At 43.9% G+C, this 16,877-nt stretch overlaps 1 protein-coding gene across 2 annotated transcripts in view; it reads right to left on the bottom strand.

Moving 5' to 3' along the window:
- Positions 1-15,504, bottom strand: part of BLNK (B cell linker) — an 82,320-nt gene extending 66,816 nt beyond the window's left edge. For both annotated transcript variants that reach the window (XM_059901083.1, XM_059901084.1), the window contains exon 1: positions 15,309-15,504. In XM_059901083.1, coding sequence (XP_059757066.1) covers positions 15,309-15,355 — 47 coding nt within the window. In that variant the 5' untranslated portion in view covers positions 15,356-15,504. The remainder of the gene's footprint in view (positions 1-15,308) is intronic.
- Positions 15,505-16,877: the final 1,373 nt, after the last annotated feature.

The raw sequence follows: 16,877 nt of genomic DNA, 5'->3' as shown, positions 1-16,877 counted from the left end.
GTTTCAGGTGTGCGTCAAAGCGACTCAGTTATACACACACATGTATCCACTCCTTTTCAAATTCTCCTCCCATTCAGGTCACCACATAACATTGAGCAGAGTTCCCTGTGCCGTACAGTAGGTCCCCGCTGGTCATCCACTTTAAAGACAGCAGTGTGTACGTGTCAATCCCAAACCCCCTAACTATCACCCCCACCCCGCTTCCCCCTCGGTAACCACAAGTTCACTCTCCAAGTCTATGAGTCTGTTTCTGTTTTGTAAATAAGTTCATTTGTATCATTTTTCTTTAGATTCCACGTATAAGCGATATCATATGATATTTCTCTCTCTCTCTCTGTCTGACTTACTTCACTCAGTATGACAATCTTTAGGTCCATCCATGTTGCTGCAAATGGCATTATTTCATTCTTTTTTCAAAATAAATTTATTTATTTATTTGTTTTCTATTTTTGGCTGTGTTGGGTCTTCGTTGCTACGCATGGGCTTTCTCTATTTGAGGCAAGCGGGGGCTACTCTTCATTGCGGTGCGTGGGCTTCTCATTGCAATGGCTTCTCTTGTTGCAGAGCACAGGCTCTAGAGCGCAGGCTCAGTAGTTGTGGCGCGCGGGCTTAGTTGCTCTGCAGCACGTGGGATCTTCCTGGGCCAGAGATTGAACTTGTCCCCTGCATTGGCAGATGGATTCTTAACCACTGCGCCACCAGGGAAGCCCTATTTCATTCTTTTTATGGCTGAGTAATATTCCATTGTATATATATACCACATCTTCTTTATTCATTCCTCTGTGGTCCCCCATCTTGTCTCCCTAGCTTATCTCTCCCCTTCCCCATGTTCATTTTCTTAAATTGCTTTTATCATGTCATTCCACTCATGAATAGTCTTCGATGTCTCCCTGTTTCTTGCAGGATAAGGTAAAAGCTCATTAGCTTGGCATTCAAAGGCCTTCAAAATTTGGACACCAAACATTTTAGGCATAATTAACCCACTGTTATGAACCCACAATTGTTCCCATTCCATCCCACCAGCCCACGGCCCAGCTCAAGTCATCCCTTTCCCCTTACAGATCATTTCTAGGGCACAGGAAGGGAGGCCACTTAAGGAAAGAGCACTGGATTGAGAGTCCAGAGATGCAGATTCTACTCTAATCTCTGAAGCTTCCTGGCTGTGCAAATCTGAGCAATTCTTGTCACACTTAATGCTTCATTTTCTCCTGTAAAATGAGAAGGCTGGATTACACGGACATTCAAGTCTTTTGCAGCTCTAAATTATATTTCTACATATCCTGAATTCATAGCACTCAGGTAGTACTTAGCCATTTAATCTCCAGTGCTATAGCAATTTTTGAATTATGATTTGGTTCACATGACATCTTTTGTATTTTATATCTTAAACTGTTTTTTTGTCCTAAACTGAAAATAGTTTTTTTGTTCAGTTTATGAAAATAATACAGCTAATTTTTAAAAATTCATGTGATATAGATAGATAACAAGTGAAAACTACTCATAATTCTTTGCTGGGAACAGGGAAGATCAGAGAGCTGTAAGAATCCTAAAAAGGGAGTGACTGCTTTGAGGTTTTAAGATGAAGTGACCTGAGAGCTGGATCTTGATGGGAAAATAAAAATTCACCAGGCAAAAGAGTGAGGAACAGCAGCTAGGTAGTGGGAACAGCAACTACAAAGGCTCAGAGGAAATTGTCTGAGATGTTTGGGGTCTAGTGAGAAGCTGAGAGTGCCAGGAATTGGGGGTATGGGGGGAAGGTGCGGTCAAAGCTGAGGCTGGGTTGGGGGGATACAGGGAGTCAAGGATCTTGTTAGTCAGGCCAAGGAGATGGGGTTTATAGGCAACAGGAAGCCTTTGGAAACCTTTACTCAGAGGCGTGTCATGATTAGGGTGGAAGAATGGAGGAGGGCCTGGGCATGGTGACACTGGTGGCTCAGAGACCAGTAGGAAGGCAACTCTGCTGGGCCCTGGCCCAAGCCCACAGCAGTGGGATCCCCAAAATAGTGGAGTAACACTAGGAGTGGCCTTCAGGGCCTCAGCTGGGCAGAAGAGAGAATTGACGGCCACAAGGCCAACAGTTCTCACAGAGGACTGTGCTGGAACACAGCGCCGTGTCAGTAGACCTGGTCCTCTCTTCATTTAAAATGTCAGTATTTTGTTCATCATGGAATTTTTGCATTAATTTTGATTTTTAAAATATTACATGAAAATATTATTTCTTGATTTACTGACTTGGGGGGCCTCCCCCTTAAAGTTTAATATAATTATTTGATTTATGTAAGACATGTATTTGTCTTATTTACTCCACAAATATTCAGTGAGTGCAGACTGAGTAGGGCATGTGTGGATCCAGAGCTACCCTGAACACAAACCCTGTGTCTGGTAATGCAGGAAGAAGGTCCCTTCTGCCACCACATCACATGTCAGAAGCCTCTGACCTATATCAGACCAGAGGACAGAGAGAGACAGATGGGTGGGGGGTGGGAATTCTCTGATTCACACAAAATATCTTCCTTTTGGATAACTTCTGTCTCAAGACTGAAGTCTGGCTACCGACCGTCATTTTGAAGCAGAATGCCACTTTTTAGTGAGTATTCTGTTTTTTGCATGCAGCAGACCTTGTCCTATCACCAGCTTCCCTCCTCCGTCCTTTCCACAGCCTCTTCTAGCCCTGGCCTGGCTTCCTCATGCCCCATTTCCTCCAGGCCAGCCTTTCTGTGGCATTATTGGTGTTATATTTAGATTTGCAAATTCAGCAACCAAAGCTGCTTCCTTCTGGAGAGCGAGTCCACGGTGAAGCTGGCACAGAAGTTTTGGCAAGTCCTCTCCATCCTGTGATAACCTGAGAAGCCTCCCAAGAGTGAGGTAGCTCCCCCAGCCCCATTCACAGACGCAGATACAAGGCCCAGGAGGTCACCGGGCTGGTCTCAGACCACACAGCTCTGAAATCCCAACTCCTAGTTTTGCCTGTCATCAAGGTAGTCACAGAAGTTTGGTGGTGAGAGAGACTTTAGGAATATCCTGGGTCAGCCTCCTCTTGGAAGGGAGGACACTAAATTCCAGAGACATTTTGCCATTGCACCAAGATCAATTATTGAGGATTCCCCCAGCTCTTTCCCTAACACCCTGCTCCTTCCCTTTCCACACATGGTCCGAGTCTCCTTCTAGAGGACCAGCTTTTCCATGGCAGGGATGTGCCTTCCAACTTCTCATACCATAGCCCAGAGCCATGGTTACAGCCCAAGCCCAGCGAGCCAGGCTAGTGGTCAGTTGGATAATCAGTGGCGACAACAGTGAACGCCAGCGCTCACTGAGCATGTGTTATGTGCCAGGTACTTCACGTGCATTAACTCATTTAACCCTCACAACCCTGTGAGGTAGGTCTTATTATTATCCCCATTTTAAAAAGTGTGATCAAAAAATAACCACATAACATTAAATTTATGATCGTAACCAATTTTAAGTGTACAGTCAGTAGTGTATTCACATACACATTGTATATTCACATTGTTGTGATTATCCTAATTTTTATAGTGAGAAAATATTTGCCCAGAGAAGTAATTTGCCCCAGGTCCTACATGTAATAAACAACAGAGCTGAGATTCAAAATCGGGCCGTCTGACTCCAGAACCCGTGCTCTCGACCACCCCTGGATGACATGTGCTGACTTGTCTCAGCTTGGGCCCCTCACCAGGGTGGATGACCAGCTTCACCACGTGCCTCTCTGGGCACCTTCCTCTCCATCCCTGGAGAAGGCATCCAATCCCTCTACCAGCCAAGTAGTTTTTTACTTGGGGCACATGTGCCCCCACTGCCCTGCCACTAGTCCCCAAGGTCAGACTTGTTGCTAGATGGTTGCATGGTCTCTTAGGGGCCTGTTTCAGTCTTTAGGGAGGGGCAGAGAAAAAAGAGGAAGGGACAGATGGCAGGAAGAGGCGGAAAGAGAGGGCAGTGCGTGCAGGCGGCAGGAAGGAATGTGGCAGGGGCTCTCTGGGTCCAGAACAGGCTCACAAGCAGAGTGGCTGAGGTCAGCTGCAAGGAGACCTGGGTAGCTATCCCCGTGTGCCCTTCTTATCACCCTAGTCAGAAAGACCACCTAAGAGTCCTGGAGTGGGGGCATGTGTGCACCTTACACGTGAGCATCTCGCGGCCTGGGTTGTCTTACTAACCACCTATTAACCAGAGAAAGTAATTTGCAAGTTTCTGCAGACGCTCCACCATTTCCTTCTTTTTTTCACACTGAGATCTGCAAATATTTTGTGATAGTCTTTGGCAAGTCTAGACTGCTGATCTTGGTTATAAGCAGACCGAAATTGGGCTGACTTGGCATAACCAGGACCAAGGATGATCCTATTCATACCCTGATTCCTTTCCAAAAAACTCCTGTCACACTCTACCCTACCAGAGGCAGTTAGGCTTGGGCCACACCGTTCTGACACTGATGAGATGACAGGAAACTAGGTTATACTAGCCGTAAAAAGTTCTTAAAAGATTTGCCCCTTGATGTGACAGCAGAAATTGTCAGGCTCTCCCCCTCCCTGATTTTAAGGGTCTGTAGGGATGCAGCACTTTCCTTCCTCTTGCTGATGCTTGCCCTCACTCACCCACACAGCAGGGAGGGGCTGGGATAGAGGCAAGCTTCTTCCTAAAACATGTGAAAGCAGGTTGTGAAAAGCAAAAAAGTTAAGGGAGGCTCATGGGTTTGGAAGAGCCCCCAGAGGTCCTGTTATTTAATCCTGTACTGGGTTCTGATTTTTTTTTTTAAACCTATTTTTTTTATATAAATTTATTTATTTTTGGCTGCTTTGGGTCTTCGTTGCTGTGTGCGGGCTTTCTCTAGTTGCTGCGAGCTGGGCCTACTCTTCTCTGCGGTGCGTGGGTTTCTTATTGCAGTGGCTTCTTTTGTTGCGGAGCACAGGCTCTAGGCGTGTGGGTTTCAGTAGTTGTGGCACGCGGGCTCAGTAGTTGTGGCTCATGAGCTCTAGAGCGCAGGCTCAGTAGTTGTGGCGCATGGACTTAGTTGCTCTGCGGCATGTAGGATCTTCCCAGACCAGGGTTCGAACCCATGTCCCCTGCATTGGCAGGCGGATTCTTATCCACTGCACCACCAGGGAAGTCCCTGGGCTCTGATTTGCTTCTTGTTCTAACTAGGTTCTGGTAGCAGGAATTTTGTGATGTTTACAGTCTTTCCTCTAACAACATAAAAATTATTGTGTGAAACTGATGATTCTCAAATTTGTAAGACTCAAGGATAAATAAGTAACTCTAATCATTTTCAGAAAATTCTGAAAATATAATCCTATGTAATTCTAGAAAAAGAATATGTTTTAAGAATTTGAGCGTGTTCTTTAAAAAATTAGCCTTCATGTGGAAAAAAAATGAGCCATGGGTGTGTCTACATGGTACACCCACTTGTCTGGGCATTCATTTCTATAGCTAAAAGCATAGATATTTTCAGGGAGTAAAGAGAGATTTTGCAGAATGGTATTTCCGATACACTGAAAAAATTTGACTCAAGCTCATTTCTTTGGGATCTTAGTGAAAAAAAGATATTGAGGAATATCACGTGTAGGGATTGAAGTGGAAGGAAGCATTGACATTCTTAAGTGTTTACCATCCAGAAACATTTATCGATAATACATTTTTTACTTTTTTGGACGCACCGCGCAGCTTGCAAGATCTTAGTTCTCCGACCAGGGATCTAACCCGGGCATGCTGCAGTGGAAGCCCTGAGTCCCAAACACTGGACCGCCGGGGAATTCCCCAGGTAATATATTTTTTTTTAAAAAAAAACAGCTTTGACACAGTATCTAATTGGTCGAACAAAAATATGATCACGGATCCTCATAATATTTTATGGTAAATATGGAAAATAATTTCATTATCAAAAATTCATCATTCCACCATTTCAAAGTGTTCAACTCAGTGGCATTTAGTAAATTCACAGTGCTGTGCAATCACCACCACTAACTAGTTGCAGAACAGTTCATCGTCCCAAGTAGTCATTAGCAATTTTAAAGCAGATTTTTTTTTTTTTCCAATTTACTTTTGAGGCACACGAATAGCTTTTGTTTTAGTCATGTTAAGAGTTGTTTTCAGCATTCATCAGGTGAATTTGACCAGTCATCTGGGATTGGTTGGGCAACTGTGATAATCTGTATATGTGGTGATGACATGAAATCAAAAGGTTTTCAGTTGTAAAAAGCGGACTTTGACCCTGAACAGGCTGTAAAGACAATTCAAAAGGCAAAATAGTTACATAAATGTAGAGGGTCCAGTTTTCCAGTGATGTGATATTACATTTGTCATTTTCCTTTTTGAAAGTATACTTCTCATGTTTGTATTTGATTCTACTGTAGTTATTTGCACTAAAAATGACTGTTTCCTTCCTGTCCAGGATCAGGTGTGGTCATTAATATGCCAAACATGCTTAAAAGGTACTCTTCACCCTGCAGTTTTTTGCACTTTGAACCAAGTAAAGTTCTAAAGTAAACAGCAACAACGTAGTCAATGGGGGAGGGCATTTCTTTCTACCTTTGAGCTCAACTCTCTAATCCTCTGGTCCAAGCAACTGCAGTCACAGCCTCCCCGCTGGGAACTCCCTTTACTTAGGTGTGGTCTCCCTCCTCTGACCTTTCCCTCCTTCTTATCACCACTTTCCTGAACAATGTCCCCTTCTTTCAACTAACAACCATAGATTGAGCCACCTCTGGGCGGGAGACAGAAGAGCACAGCCCTCTGTCCCCAGGGTCTGAGCTGTTAGATTCCCACCTGGATGTTAGTGACGGCTAAGGGCTTAATACCTTAACCTATTACACATAGTGACGTTTAAGTTTGAACCAGGACTCTGAGACACACCTTATCCCAGGAGGATGTCTCTCTAATGACACAACTGGGGCAACAGGAGAGCCCAGGCCAGGAGGGATTTGTGGGGAGGGGACATTGACTGAACTCTTACTCTCTATTTAATATGTTTACTGTTACAACACCCCTATTATATTATATATTATTATTCCCATTTTCCAGGTGAAAAGCTGAGGCTAAAAAGGATTAAGTAACCTTCTCAAAGACCAAGAGCAAGGGAGTACAGAGCAAGTATTCAAACCTAGGTCTGCCTGATTCCAAAGATCAGCAAAAATCACCTTTCTGGGGCACTTCTTAAATTATACAACATGGTCCTGTATGCTTAGTCTCCACATAAGACCAACTCTGCTCTTTTTAATTACAACTCACTCTCAGATTACATGAACAATTGTGGGAGCATTCTTTGAAAAATATATAGTATCAGTAGGGTACCAAACATGACTGAGTCAGTGTGAAATTCAAGTTTGGACCTGGAAACATTAATAGCATGAAATACTGACAGTAATATTCTGTAGGGCCTCACTGGGGTTTCTGACTAGTAAATTAGCTTCTTTTTAGTTAAAAAAAAAAAAGTCTAGGAAAAATATAGAACACAGACTAAGCTAGAATGTTTTACTGGCCAGTAAATAACACAGGAAAAAAAAAAAGGAAGGTGTGGCCTGCTGTTCCTCCCTCCTCCTAGACAAACATGGAGGTGTAGCTCTAGACTAGGCCTTTCTGCTGTGAGCTTGGATAAGTGACTTCACCTCTCTGGGCCTCTTACCTGAGGGACTAGAGAGATGGCCTCTCCATCTTACTTGCCCAGTAAACCTTTCTGACTTGGGGGCTGGGGAGGGGAAAGGAGGAGGCTTCTCCACTGATGTCTGTGTCCTGACACATTGCAGGGGGAGAGGCTCAGCCGACGGGGCTCACGGAACTTGTGGCCAGCACTGGCTACCTAATTTCTGGGGCCCAGTGTAAAATGAAAATGCAGGGCTACTAGTTCAAAATTACTGAGAATCTTAAGACCGCAACAGCAGACATTAAACCAAGCATGGGGCCCTGTGAGACTGCACAGCGCAGGCCCAGGAAACTCGGAGGCCTCTGCTGTGTATTCCCTACACCGTGGGGAGGGTTGAAGTCTGGAGGAGATCTGGGGCCCCCAGCTGGCCTGCTGGGGGGCAGAGACGCCCCTGGGATAACGAGCTCCTTTCTCAGGAAAGTGGCCAACGGGGAAGCACCGCTCAACAAGGACATGCAATACATCCCTTAAGCTGGCTTCCGTGCCTTGCTGTGCAAATGAGCATTGAAACAAGCCATGCTGGACTGAGGGACTACGGCCTGTTTGGGGTCCTAGACCATGATGCTGTAAAAGGGTTGTGAAAACACCTGAGTGGAAAATCAGCCTGCAGACATAGCTGCTGATGGATGACCTTTCAGAAGGGAGGTGAGACAGGACAGGTAGGAGAAGGCGGGTTAAACAAGGAGCAGCAACGGCTGGAGGGAGGAGTTGTTGGGAGCAGACAGTCCTCAGCTGTGGAGCAAGGTACAGGCATGGGAAGGAAGACAAGCTGCCCACTGAGGGATGTAGAACCGGGGATGGGAACACATGAGCCAGCAAGAGGCTCAGCCCACAGCAGGAGGTGTGCTTCTCTGAGGGAGGGTTTCTACCGCAGACCTGGGCACCTGTGCTCCAGCGTCAGAGCCCGGCACAAAAGCTGCTTCGCTACAGCGTGCTGGGGAGACTTGAGGTCAGTGGGACCTAGCGGACAGTCAGCTGGAGCGCGCTTCAGAGTTCACGGCTCCCTTGATCTGGAGGCAGGACTTGGATGGGGGCTGGAATTCCACCCAATCTGCAGGGGGGGCCCATTTCTGGAGCAACAGGTGTGCCATCCTCTTAACCTCTAATTGTGTGCTTGGTCTCTGGAGGCTTAAGAAGCTGAGCAGGTATGTGGAATGAGAAAACTAAAGCTGTTTCTGAGAGCTTAGACATCAACACCTAGAGAGATGCAGGGTCACCTTAAAGAAGCAGAATGGTCCCAGGTCAGTGAGATTTAAGGGGACCTGACAGATCCAAATCACAAAGCAAGAGCCACAATGTGTCTGATGGGGAGGCAGTGGCAGCCCCTGTGACCACTAGCCTACAGAATCGGAGTCTGACTGACTTTTTATCCTAACTCTAGTGGTGTCCACTCAAGTTGCCCAGTCTACTTAGAGAGGTAGAAACATACTATTCCAAGGCGACCTGATGTCTGGAAATCTCTTCCTGCTCTCATTTCTCTACCCAGATGAGAACAACTTATGCTTCAGTGGTGCATGGAGTTCCTGGAATCTAGTTTTGTTTGACGCTAAAAATTCTTTTTCCAAAAACAACTCATTGAAATATAGGCTCAAGCACTTCTGAACTTTCCCCTTGGCAACCCCTGACCCAAATCATCCCAGACAGAGGAAAATCAGTCCAGCAAGCAGAGGCCACATCAATTGCAAAGATATGTATTATAAAAACATACTGTCACTATACGCACATACAAGTGAATCTGTGCTTCTTGTTCTACACAGAATTCATTCCACTTGGTCTAGATCAGAGTTTCCCAACTGCAGCACTATTGACATTTTGAGCCAGATAATACTTTGCTGTAAGTGTTGCGCTGCACAGTTCAGGATGTTTAGCAGTACCCCTGGCATTTACCTACGAGGTGCGAGCAGCACCCCCTCCCCAAGTGGGATAGTCAAATGTCCCCTGGAGGGCAAAATTGTCCCTCGTGGAGAACCACTGATCTAAATGATGCAGCTATGTCTTGGGGGAGGGCAGAAGAAGATAACTTCTATGGGGTTTATTAAAAAGCCAAAGAAAGCCATCCAGTGTTTCAATATCTCTATAACAAGCTATTATTTCATTTCTTTTTTTTTTCTTATTCATGTACCAAGCCTAGATTCCTTCATGTCATTGCATGAGGGCAATAGTAAGATCCTCTTTGAAAATGCACCAAACAAGTAAATTCTCCACAGAACAGATGAAGTTAATCATTTGTGGGGGAAAACCAAGAGATTGTAAATGTGTGCCTAAAGCATTTGGTACCAGCCCAATCTCCTCCCATCCAGTGATGTAAGAGACAGGGCTAGAATGTAATTGTGGTTCAGTTCTTGGAAACAGAATTAATTGTATCATAGCCACTTTGGGGACAGGTTGCACGAAGAGGGAGGAATTGTTCAGCCACAGCACACATTGTTTGGGTGATTATTGGATCCAGAAGAGAGGGTGCCTTGAATATGTGGGCTCTGGTTTGGCGTTTTCCTGGCAGACCCATGCCCAGAGTGGATGAGAAAGAGTGCCTTGAGTTTTCCTAGCTGATGATCCTGAAATCCACAAACGCTAAGCAAATTTCTAAAGTGGCTCCCATGTAGCTGGCCCATGAGAAGACAGAGACCTTGTCTGAGAATTGCATCCACTGGTACAACACAATATAGCTTAGTTGAGCAGGTTCTCAGCTGACATAAGGCAGGTAGGCAGTGTGAGGAGAATAGGAAACCATACTTCCTGGGAAGTCTATCTTATCTCTACCATTAGATGCTATGCCTCCTCTTGCCCTCCCACCTCAGCACTGGCCTCTGATCTAAACTTATAAAAGAATGAGAAGAGAGATGCCCAAGACACACTTGTATTCAGGATGTGCTCTATCCACCCACCGTGAGCCCCTGGGAAGCTTCCTGCTCTGCTTGCCCTCCAGTTAAAGGGGGTTGGATCTTCTACCATGAGTAGGAAGAGAGATAACATATGGTCATTCATGAAGGGTGGGTTAAAAGTACTGATTGTTGTGTTTACTTTTTATTTACTTGTTATACTGACCATGTGACAAATATTCTGAGCACTTTAGCCCATGTCTTCACAACAAGCCTGTGAGGAAGAGATCTCTAGTTTTATTTGACAGTTGAGGAAACTGAGGCTTAGAGAAGTTGAGTGACTTCATCAGGACCCATAGCTAGTAATTGGCAATCGGAATCCTGCCCTTTTGGGTACCAATCGCTTTGTCCTTCTAAATACATCATAGCTACCTTCTAGATGATGCATCTGCATGCTGTCTAGATGAATCCTCTGTCCCCAGTGTTCTGAGTTGGGCAGTTTTCAAAAACTTTGTAAGAAAAGAGTTTGAAAATATTTTGAAAACTGTCTCAAACAAGTTGATAATTCCGTCAGGAAATATTTCCTGAGGGTCATGGGATGAAATGGTAGCCTTAGAGGATGTAACATTTCAAGCATGGTCTTCATGGCTAAAGGATCACACAACATGAGAGCTGAGAGGGACTTTGAGAATTGTCAGATCCAAACGCCTCATTTTGTAGCTGAGGGACACAGGGTGATGAGGACCTAACTAGGATGGTGTGGCAGAAAAGGAAAGAAAAGGGCATATATGGAAGCATCATGAAAGAAAGACTAGAGGTTGTGTTAGGTGAGTGGAGGTACAGAGGAAAGGATGCATCAGACTTAGAGTTGATGATGACACCATTGACAGAAACAGGGAGGACCAGAGAGGGATCTAGTGGCAGAAAGGTGAAAAGAAGATAAATTTGTTTCTGAAGAACTGAACTTGAAAAGTCAAGTAACTGGAAATGCCAATTGAGGATTCCAAGACCTGAGAAGAAAAATCATGTCCCAGGATCTGTCAAATAGGATCTCCAAGTGAGACCCCTAGCCGTGAGACCCAGACACCCATGGCAGGGCTCTGTCATGCTCAACAGTTTATTAGCCACTTAGATTAGGGCAGAGAAGCGATGTTTGTCACGTCACAGTCCATGCAAAGCTAAATGCCACAGATGTCAGAAGCAACAGGTAAAATAGACAAAATAGCTAAAAAGAAGAACTGAAACTGACATGAAATTTATCAAGGATCAATGTAAAGTACTATGTTTCTGTTCGGAAAATCAATTGCACACCTATAGAATTAATAAGGATAACAATAAGATATTAAATAACCACCATTTTTCAATCCAATAATTACTATGTGCCAGGATCACTCTAATCCTTACAACAGCCCTGTGGGATCGGTGCTGTTATTATCTCTATCTTTTCAGCTGAAGTAGCCAGGACCAGGGAATTTAAGTAAACTTTCCTAAACTCACACATATGTTAGTTTGACTGAAAAATACCATACTCTTCAACCAACAATATAAGGATTAGGGAGACTTGGCTTGACCACACCTGTGTCAAAGACTTTTTCCATTTGTAAAAATAAGTGAGCATGTGTTTGTGGGAGCTACAAAGAAAAATACACACACACAGACGATGAGTCATCTGGGAGGTTATTAAAAATATAAAAACGTAAAATTTCCTTTACAAACTAGTTTCACTAACTTGAAAGGAATATAGTCATTGTGATTCAGGACTGTAAATGTTGAAATGTTTACCTAGAAGTGTAATATTTTTATGAATAGGAATACTTACTGTGGAAGGATTGAGACCTCAGGTCTGAGCTGCGTTTCTGACGATATCGTTACCTTATAAAATCCAGGGAAAATCATGGCTAAGAATCAACTAAAAGATCCTGAGAGTTTTTGGATTCCCATTAACAGAGAAATCGACTTCATGTAGTGCCCCAAGGGGAGATAAAAAGCAAGAATCTGTGCTCACACATTTCTGTGGTCACATACAACTTAGCCACTTCACCTTTCTCAATTCCTCTGCAGTAGAAACTCTCAGGCTGACTACTCATCCCCAGCTGTCCATCTGGGAAGGTCCACCTGGAACCTTCTCTTTCTCCTTCATTTTGAGAATCTTTTTTTTTTTTTTTTTTTCCAATCATGCCTGCCCTCTTTTCCTTAGTTGACTCTACTTTCCCTCCCTCCTGGTCACTCATTCTGCCTCTAGTCTCTTTCCAGCCCTGGGAATATACCCCCTAGATCAGGGTCATCCTTTTTACTCCCCCTTGATGGACACTCACTATCTCTCTATTTTTTCTGGCTAAGAATTTAAGCAAATTATCATATAAACTTTGATAAACCTAAGAGTATGAACACAGCTCTTCACTTATACTGTCATCTGATGCCAAATAATTGCACAGTCGGCAACATTCTGAATTGGTGATAACCTGTCAGGACAGAGGATACAAACCACAGGGATCAAGTATTCATTGACCTATTCCTCGCCATCCCATCTAATTACAGAAAAGATTTAAAATGGTGCTTCAAGTTCATTGTGTTTACAATTTCATTTCTTTGAAAAGTTCCACATCGACAGTGCACATTTTATCAAAACAGGCCAATTCTGTAAAAACAACTCAGTAACCAAGTAGAAAAAAAAAAGTTACTTTTGCCTGAGCAGACGAATGTAGTATATGATTATCCACAATACGGTTTTGGTTTTCTACCCTCTAATCTAGTGTTGTATGTTGTCTATCAACTGCTCTGTGACAAAGCTGGACTTTGTCCCCGAGGGAAGGATCATAAAGTGATTTAGGTTCTATTGCCTCTCTTTACTTAAATTCCCATCTGGATATCCTGAAAGAGGTTCTAAGACTTAGTATAGGCCTAGGTTATGGAATATCTCTGAAAAGGACCTTCTAAACCCTCTTGCTCATTTGAGAGAAACCTTAATATCCATGCCTTGTTAGTTTCTTTGGCATGTCTTTCCTTCCCTCTCCCTTTTCACTGCTCTGCCCCAAGTCCAGGAATGCAGCACTAGAGGCTTGGGTTACTTAACCGCCCCTCCTACTAAGCATCCTTGCCTCCAGGTTCCGCCCCCTCCGGTCCATCCTGCCAACCTCCCTTAAGCCCATTGGCATGACATCTGTAACTGTATAAACCGTTCTCCAGCCCTCCATGGTTAGAGCCCTCACTGTCCTTTGTGATCTGGCCCCACCCTACGCATCCAACCTTTTGAGGACCTTCTGGTCCCACACACCTATTCTACAGCCTCTGTTGGGCAGAAGACTCTCCTCATCATCCTACAAATGGACCTAGTCAAGTCCAGCTCCCAGCGTCAGCTTCTGTCTTTCCTCCCTCCCAGTACATCAGGCTTTCCCTCCAATTCTCCAACTTCTTTTATCTTACCTGCCTCTCAAAGCCTAGCTCTTTATTTATTTATTTTTTTATTGAGGTAACATTGGTTTATAACATTATGTACATTTCACTTTTACAACATTATATTTCTACTTCTGTATGTACCATAGTGTGCTCACCACCAAAAATCTAGTTTCCATCCATCACCATACACTTGACCTCCTTTACCCATTTCACCCTCTGCCCTCTGCCTCTTCACTTCCGGTAACCACTACTCCGTTCTCAATATCTACATGTTCGTTTTTATTTGATTTGGTTTGTTCATTTACTTTGACAAAGCTTAGCACTTGAAGCGTCTTGTCTGTTGAAACCTCTCCAGCTACTCCAATTCACTTCTTATACTCATTGAGTCACTTACTACTTGCACTGTTTTACCTGCCCCCCTCCCATGACGGTGTAGCAATGTGAGACCAAGGGCAAGACTGAAGAAGCTTTTTGTCTCCTTATCAACACACCCTTGAAAGGGCTGACCGCGGCCATGCTGCCTCTTGATTCCAGACCAGCAGTTCGTTTCAAACTATCATTTACCAAGTGCCTACCAGGTATATGACCCATATTCTAACTGTGAAGGGCTGTCCCTCTGCCATTCCCAGACTAATTTCTCTTAAATTCTGTCTCAAAAGCTCTGATTCTCTAGCTCCTTATCATTTGTGATAACTTCCTTGCTACACGTGTCACATCACCCTGTGAAAAACTGAAGTTCAAGTGGTAGCTGAAATTTAAAACACTCATTGAACACTTAAAAGTTCCAGTCTCAAAAAGCCATGATGTTGTCACAATGAGACAAAAAGAAAATCTTCAAAATAAAAATTTGGGAAGTCTTTTCTTCTATAGGTCAGAGGAGTTTCTTGATTCTTTCCCCTTGGGCCACTTCTGGTTTATTTATTCTTTCTAAGTGGCTTTTTATAGATAATTGTTACTCTGACATGAAGACACTGGAAAAACAGATCTAATCTCCCCAAAACACTTGTGACATACAGCCACAAAATAAATGAGATAGTAAAGCTACAACGAATACAAATTATTACAACAATCTTTAACATTAAATAGTAATCCACAATGAAATATTTGAGTACTCAGATTAGACCAAACTTTTTTTAGAAAAGCTTGCTGTGTTCAGACTCTCCAAGCTGACCATTGGTAGAATCTAAGCCCTTGGCTTTTCTTTTTTATTTTCTCTTCAAAGCTTTACACTTCAATCCATCACTGGCAAAGCCAGCTAGAATAAGCTCACTAGTTCCTACACATTTCTTTAAAAATGCAAGTCCCCTTCCCTATAGCAATTGACACCCCACTGCCTTACAGCTAGCAAAGTATTCCAGGATTTCAGTATTTCTGAGATGCAATAGATCATTGAAAAAAAAAAAAAAAAAAGGAGAAGAAGGAAAAGTATTGGATGGCGAAAATCTTACCTCAACTTCTGACTGGCGGGGACAGTTATTTTATTAAGCTTATCCATTCTTTTTGGTAACTATACGAACCACAGATCACTGTCCGATGGTCACGTCAGCAGTCCCTGGCTGTCCTGGGGAGTAGCATGGTAAGACTTTGATCTCAAGAGTCCTAGTCACTTGAGTCTGATTTCTGAGAGTGCAGGCTGCTGGCAAACACCCCTGCAAGAGGGAGAAGTAAAACTTGCTAGAGCACGTAGTCAAGTTTCATGTTTCTACATAGTCATGTGATCTGGGTAGCCAGCCAGCTTGGCTGATTACTCCACGTTGTGTAAACTTTAATAGTGAAACCTATTGGACATGCAAATTTCTTTCCAGCTGCTTTCTTCTGTAACCAGATTTATAACCAGGTCAGGGCAAGCTTCTGGCTGGTCACTACTTCCTGTTGTCCTGAACACATATAGTCCTTGTTTTCAGCAGGTGTCATGCTGTCCCCTTCCTGAGCTCAAGGAAAAGCAGAATAATCAATTCCATCTGAAAGTCTCTTTGGGACTTTCTGCTCATTTGCATAAAGTCATGGATAAACGTTTCCACTTAAAGGATCGTTATACGAAAATGGCATTTTGGTATAGTTTCTCCTCACTCCCCTCCCCCAAATGTTTTTAAATAAATATCAAGATGACAGTGACACAGTGGTAGCAGTTTACTTTGAGAGTTAGAATTCAGTTTTCCTGAAGATCTGTGTAAAATGGGAAGACAATTCTCTAGGCAAGGTCATTAGGGATAGAGACAGATAGGAGATCTGGAAAAGGGGAGAGGATCTCCATTGTACAGCATGGCCTCTTTATCAGGTTGATGGTGTCAGGAGTTGTGCTGATAGCCAGATGCTTTCAAACAAAATCAACATGCACTCAAAGGTCAGCTAAGAACAAATTTAACAACCTCCCAACAATGCAGTTCTGACATCGGGCCATCCAGAAGTCCCCTTAAAAGCAGGGTGCCACTCTCCTCACTGCCTTTTGTCCCCTCCTGGCCTCATCCACTGCTCACCTCCATCCCCTCACCAGACCTAGTGATGGGCCAGTGAGGAGGGGGAGGAGGAGGAGGAGGAGGGGGAGGAGGGGAAGGGGGAGGAGGGGAAGGGGAGGAGGAGGGGGAGGAAGGTGAGAGGCAACAGCAGCAATGGCAGAGATGGATGTAGTAGATGGATTCCTTTCCTCCTGTGCCTCTTCTTTGTACAAACAGAGGTTCTGTATTTCTCCAGGTAAATCTTGATTATTCACATTCATATACCGTCTCTGAATTTCTAGTTTAACCAGATGGTCAGGAGCAGAATCCACAGGGCTATTGAAGGGTGGGGCCCTTCTGCTCGGCCAAACCCCTGAATTGGCCAGGCCAGCGAGAAAGTTCATCTTTCATGAGAAAAATGTAAGTGCTTGGCTCTTCCAACTGTTTATTTTCCCCAAACAGGAAGCTCAATTTTCTTGCAATTTATCTTGAAAGAGTTCTAGACCTTCACCCCTCAGCTCCTCACAGTTCTTAACAGAAAGGAACTAGTAGACCAGGAGAGTGAAGGCACGTAGAATGTCA

This window comes from Balaenoptera ricei, chromosome 16 (assembly GCF_028023285.1).
Source record: "Balaenoptera ricei isolate mBalRic1 chromosome 16, mBalRic1.hap2, whole genome shotgun sequence".
Lineage (NCBI taxonomy): Eukaryota > Metazoa > Chordata > Mammalia > Artiodactyla > Balaenopteridae > Balaenoptera > Balaenoptera ricei.
Note: the sequence above shows the minus strand (reverse complement) of the source record. Positions and strands in the feature narration are given on the sequence as shown.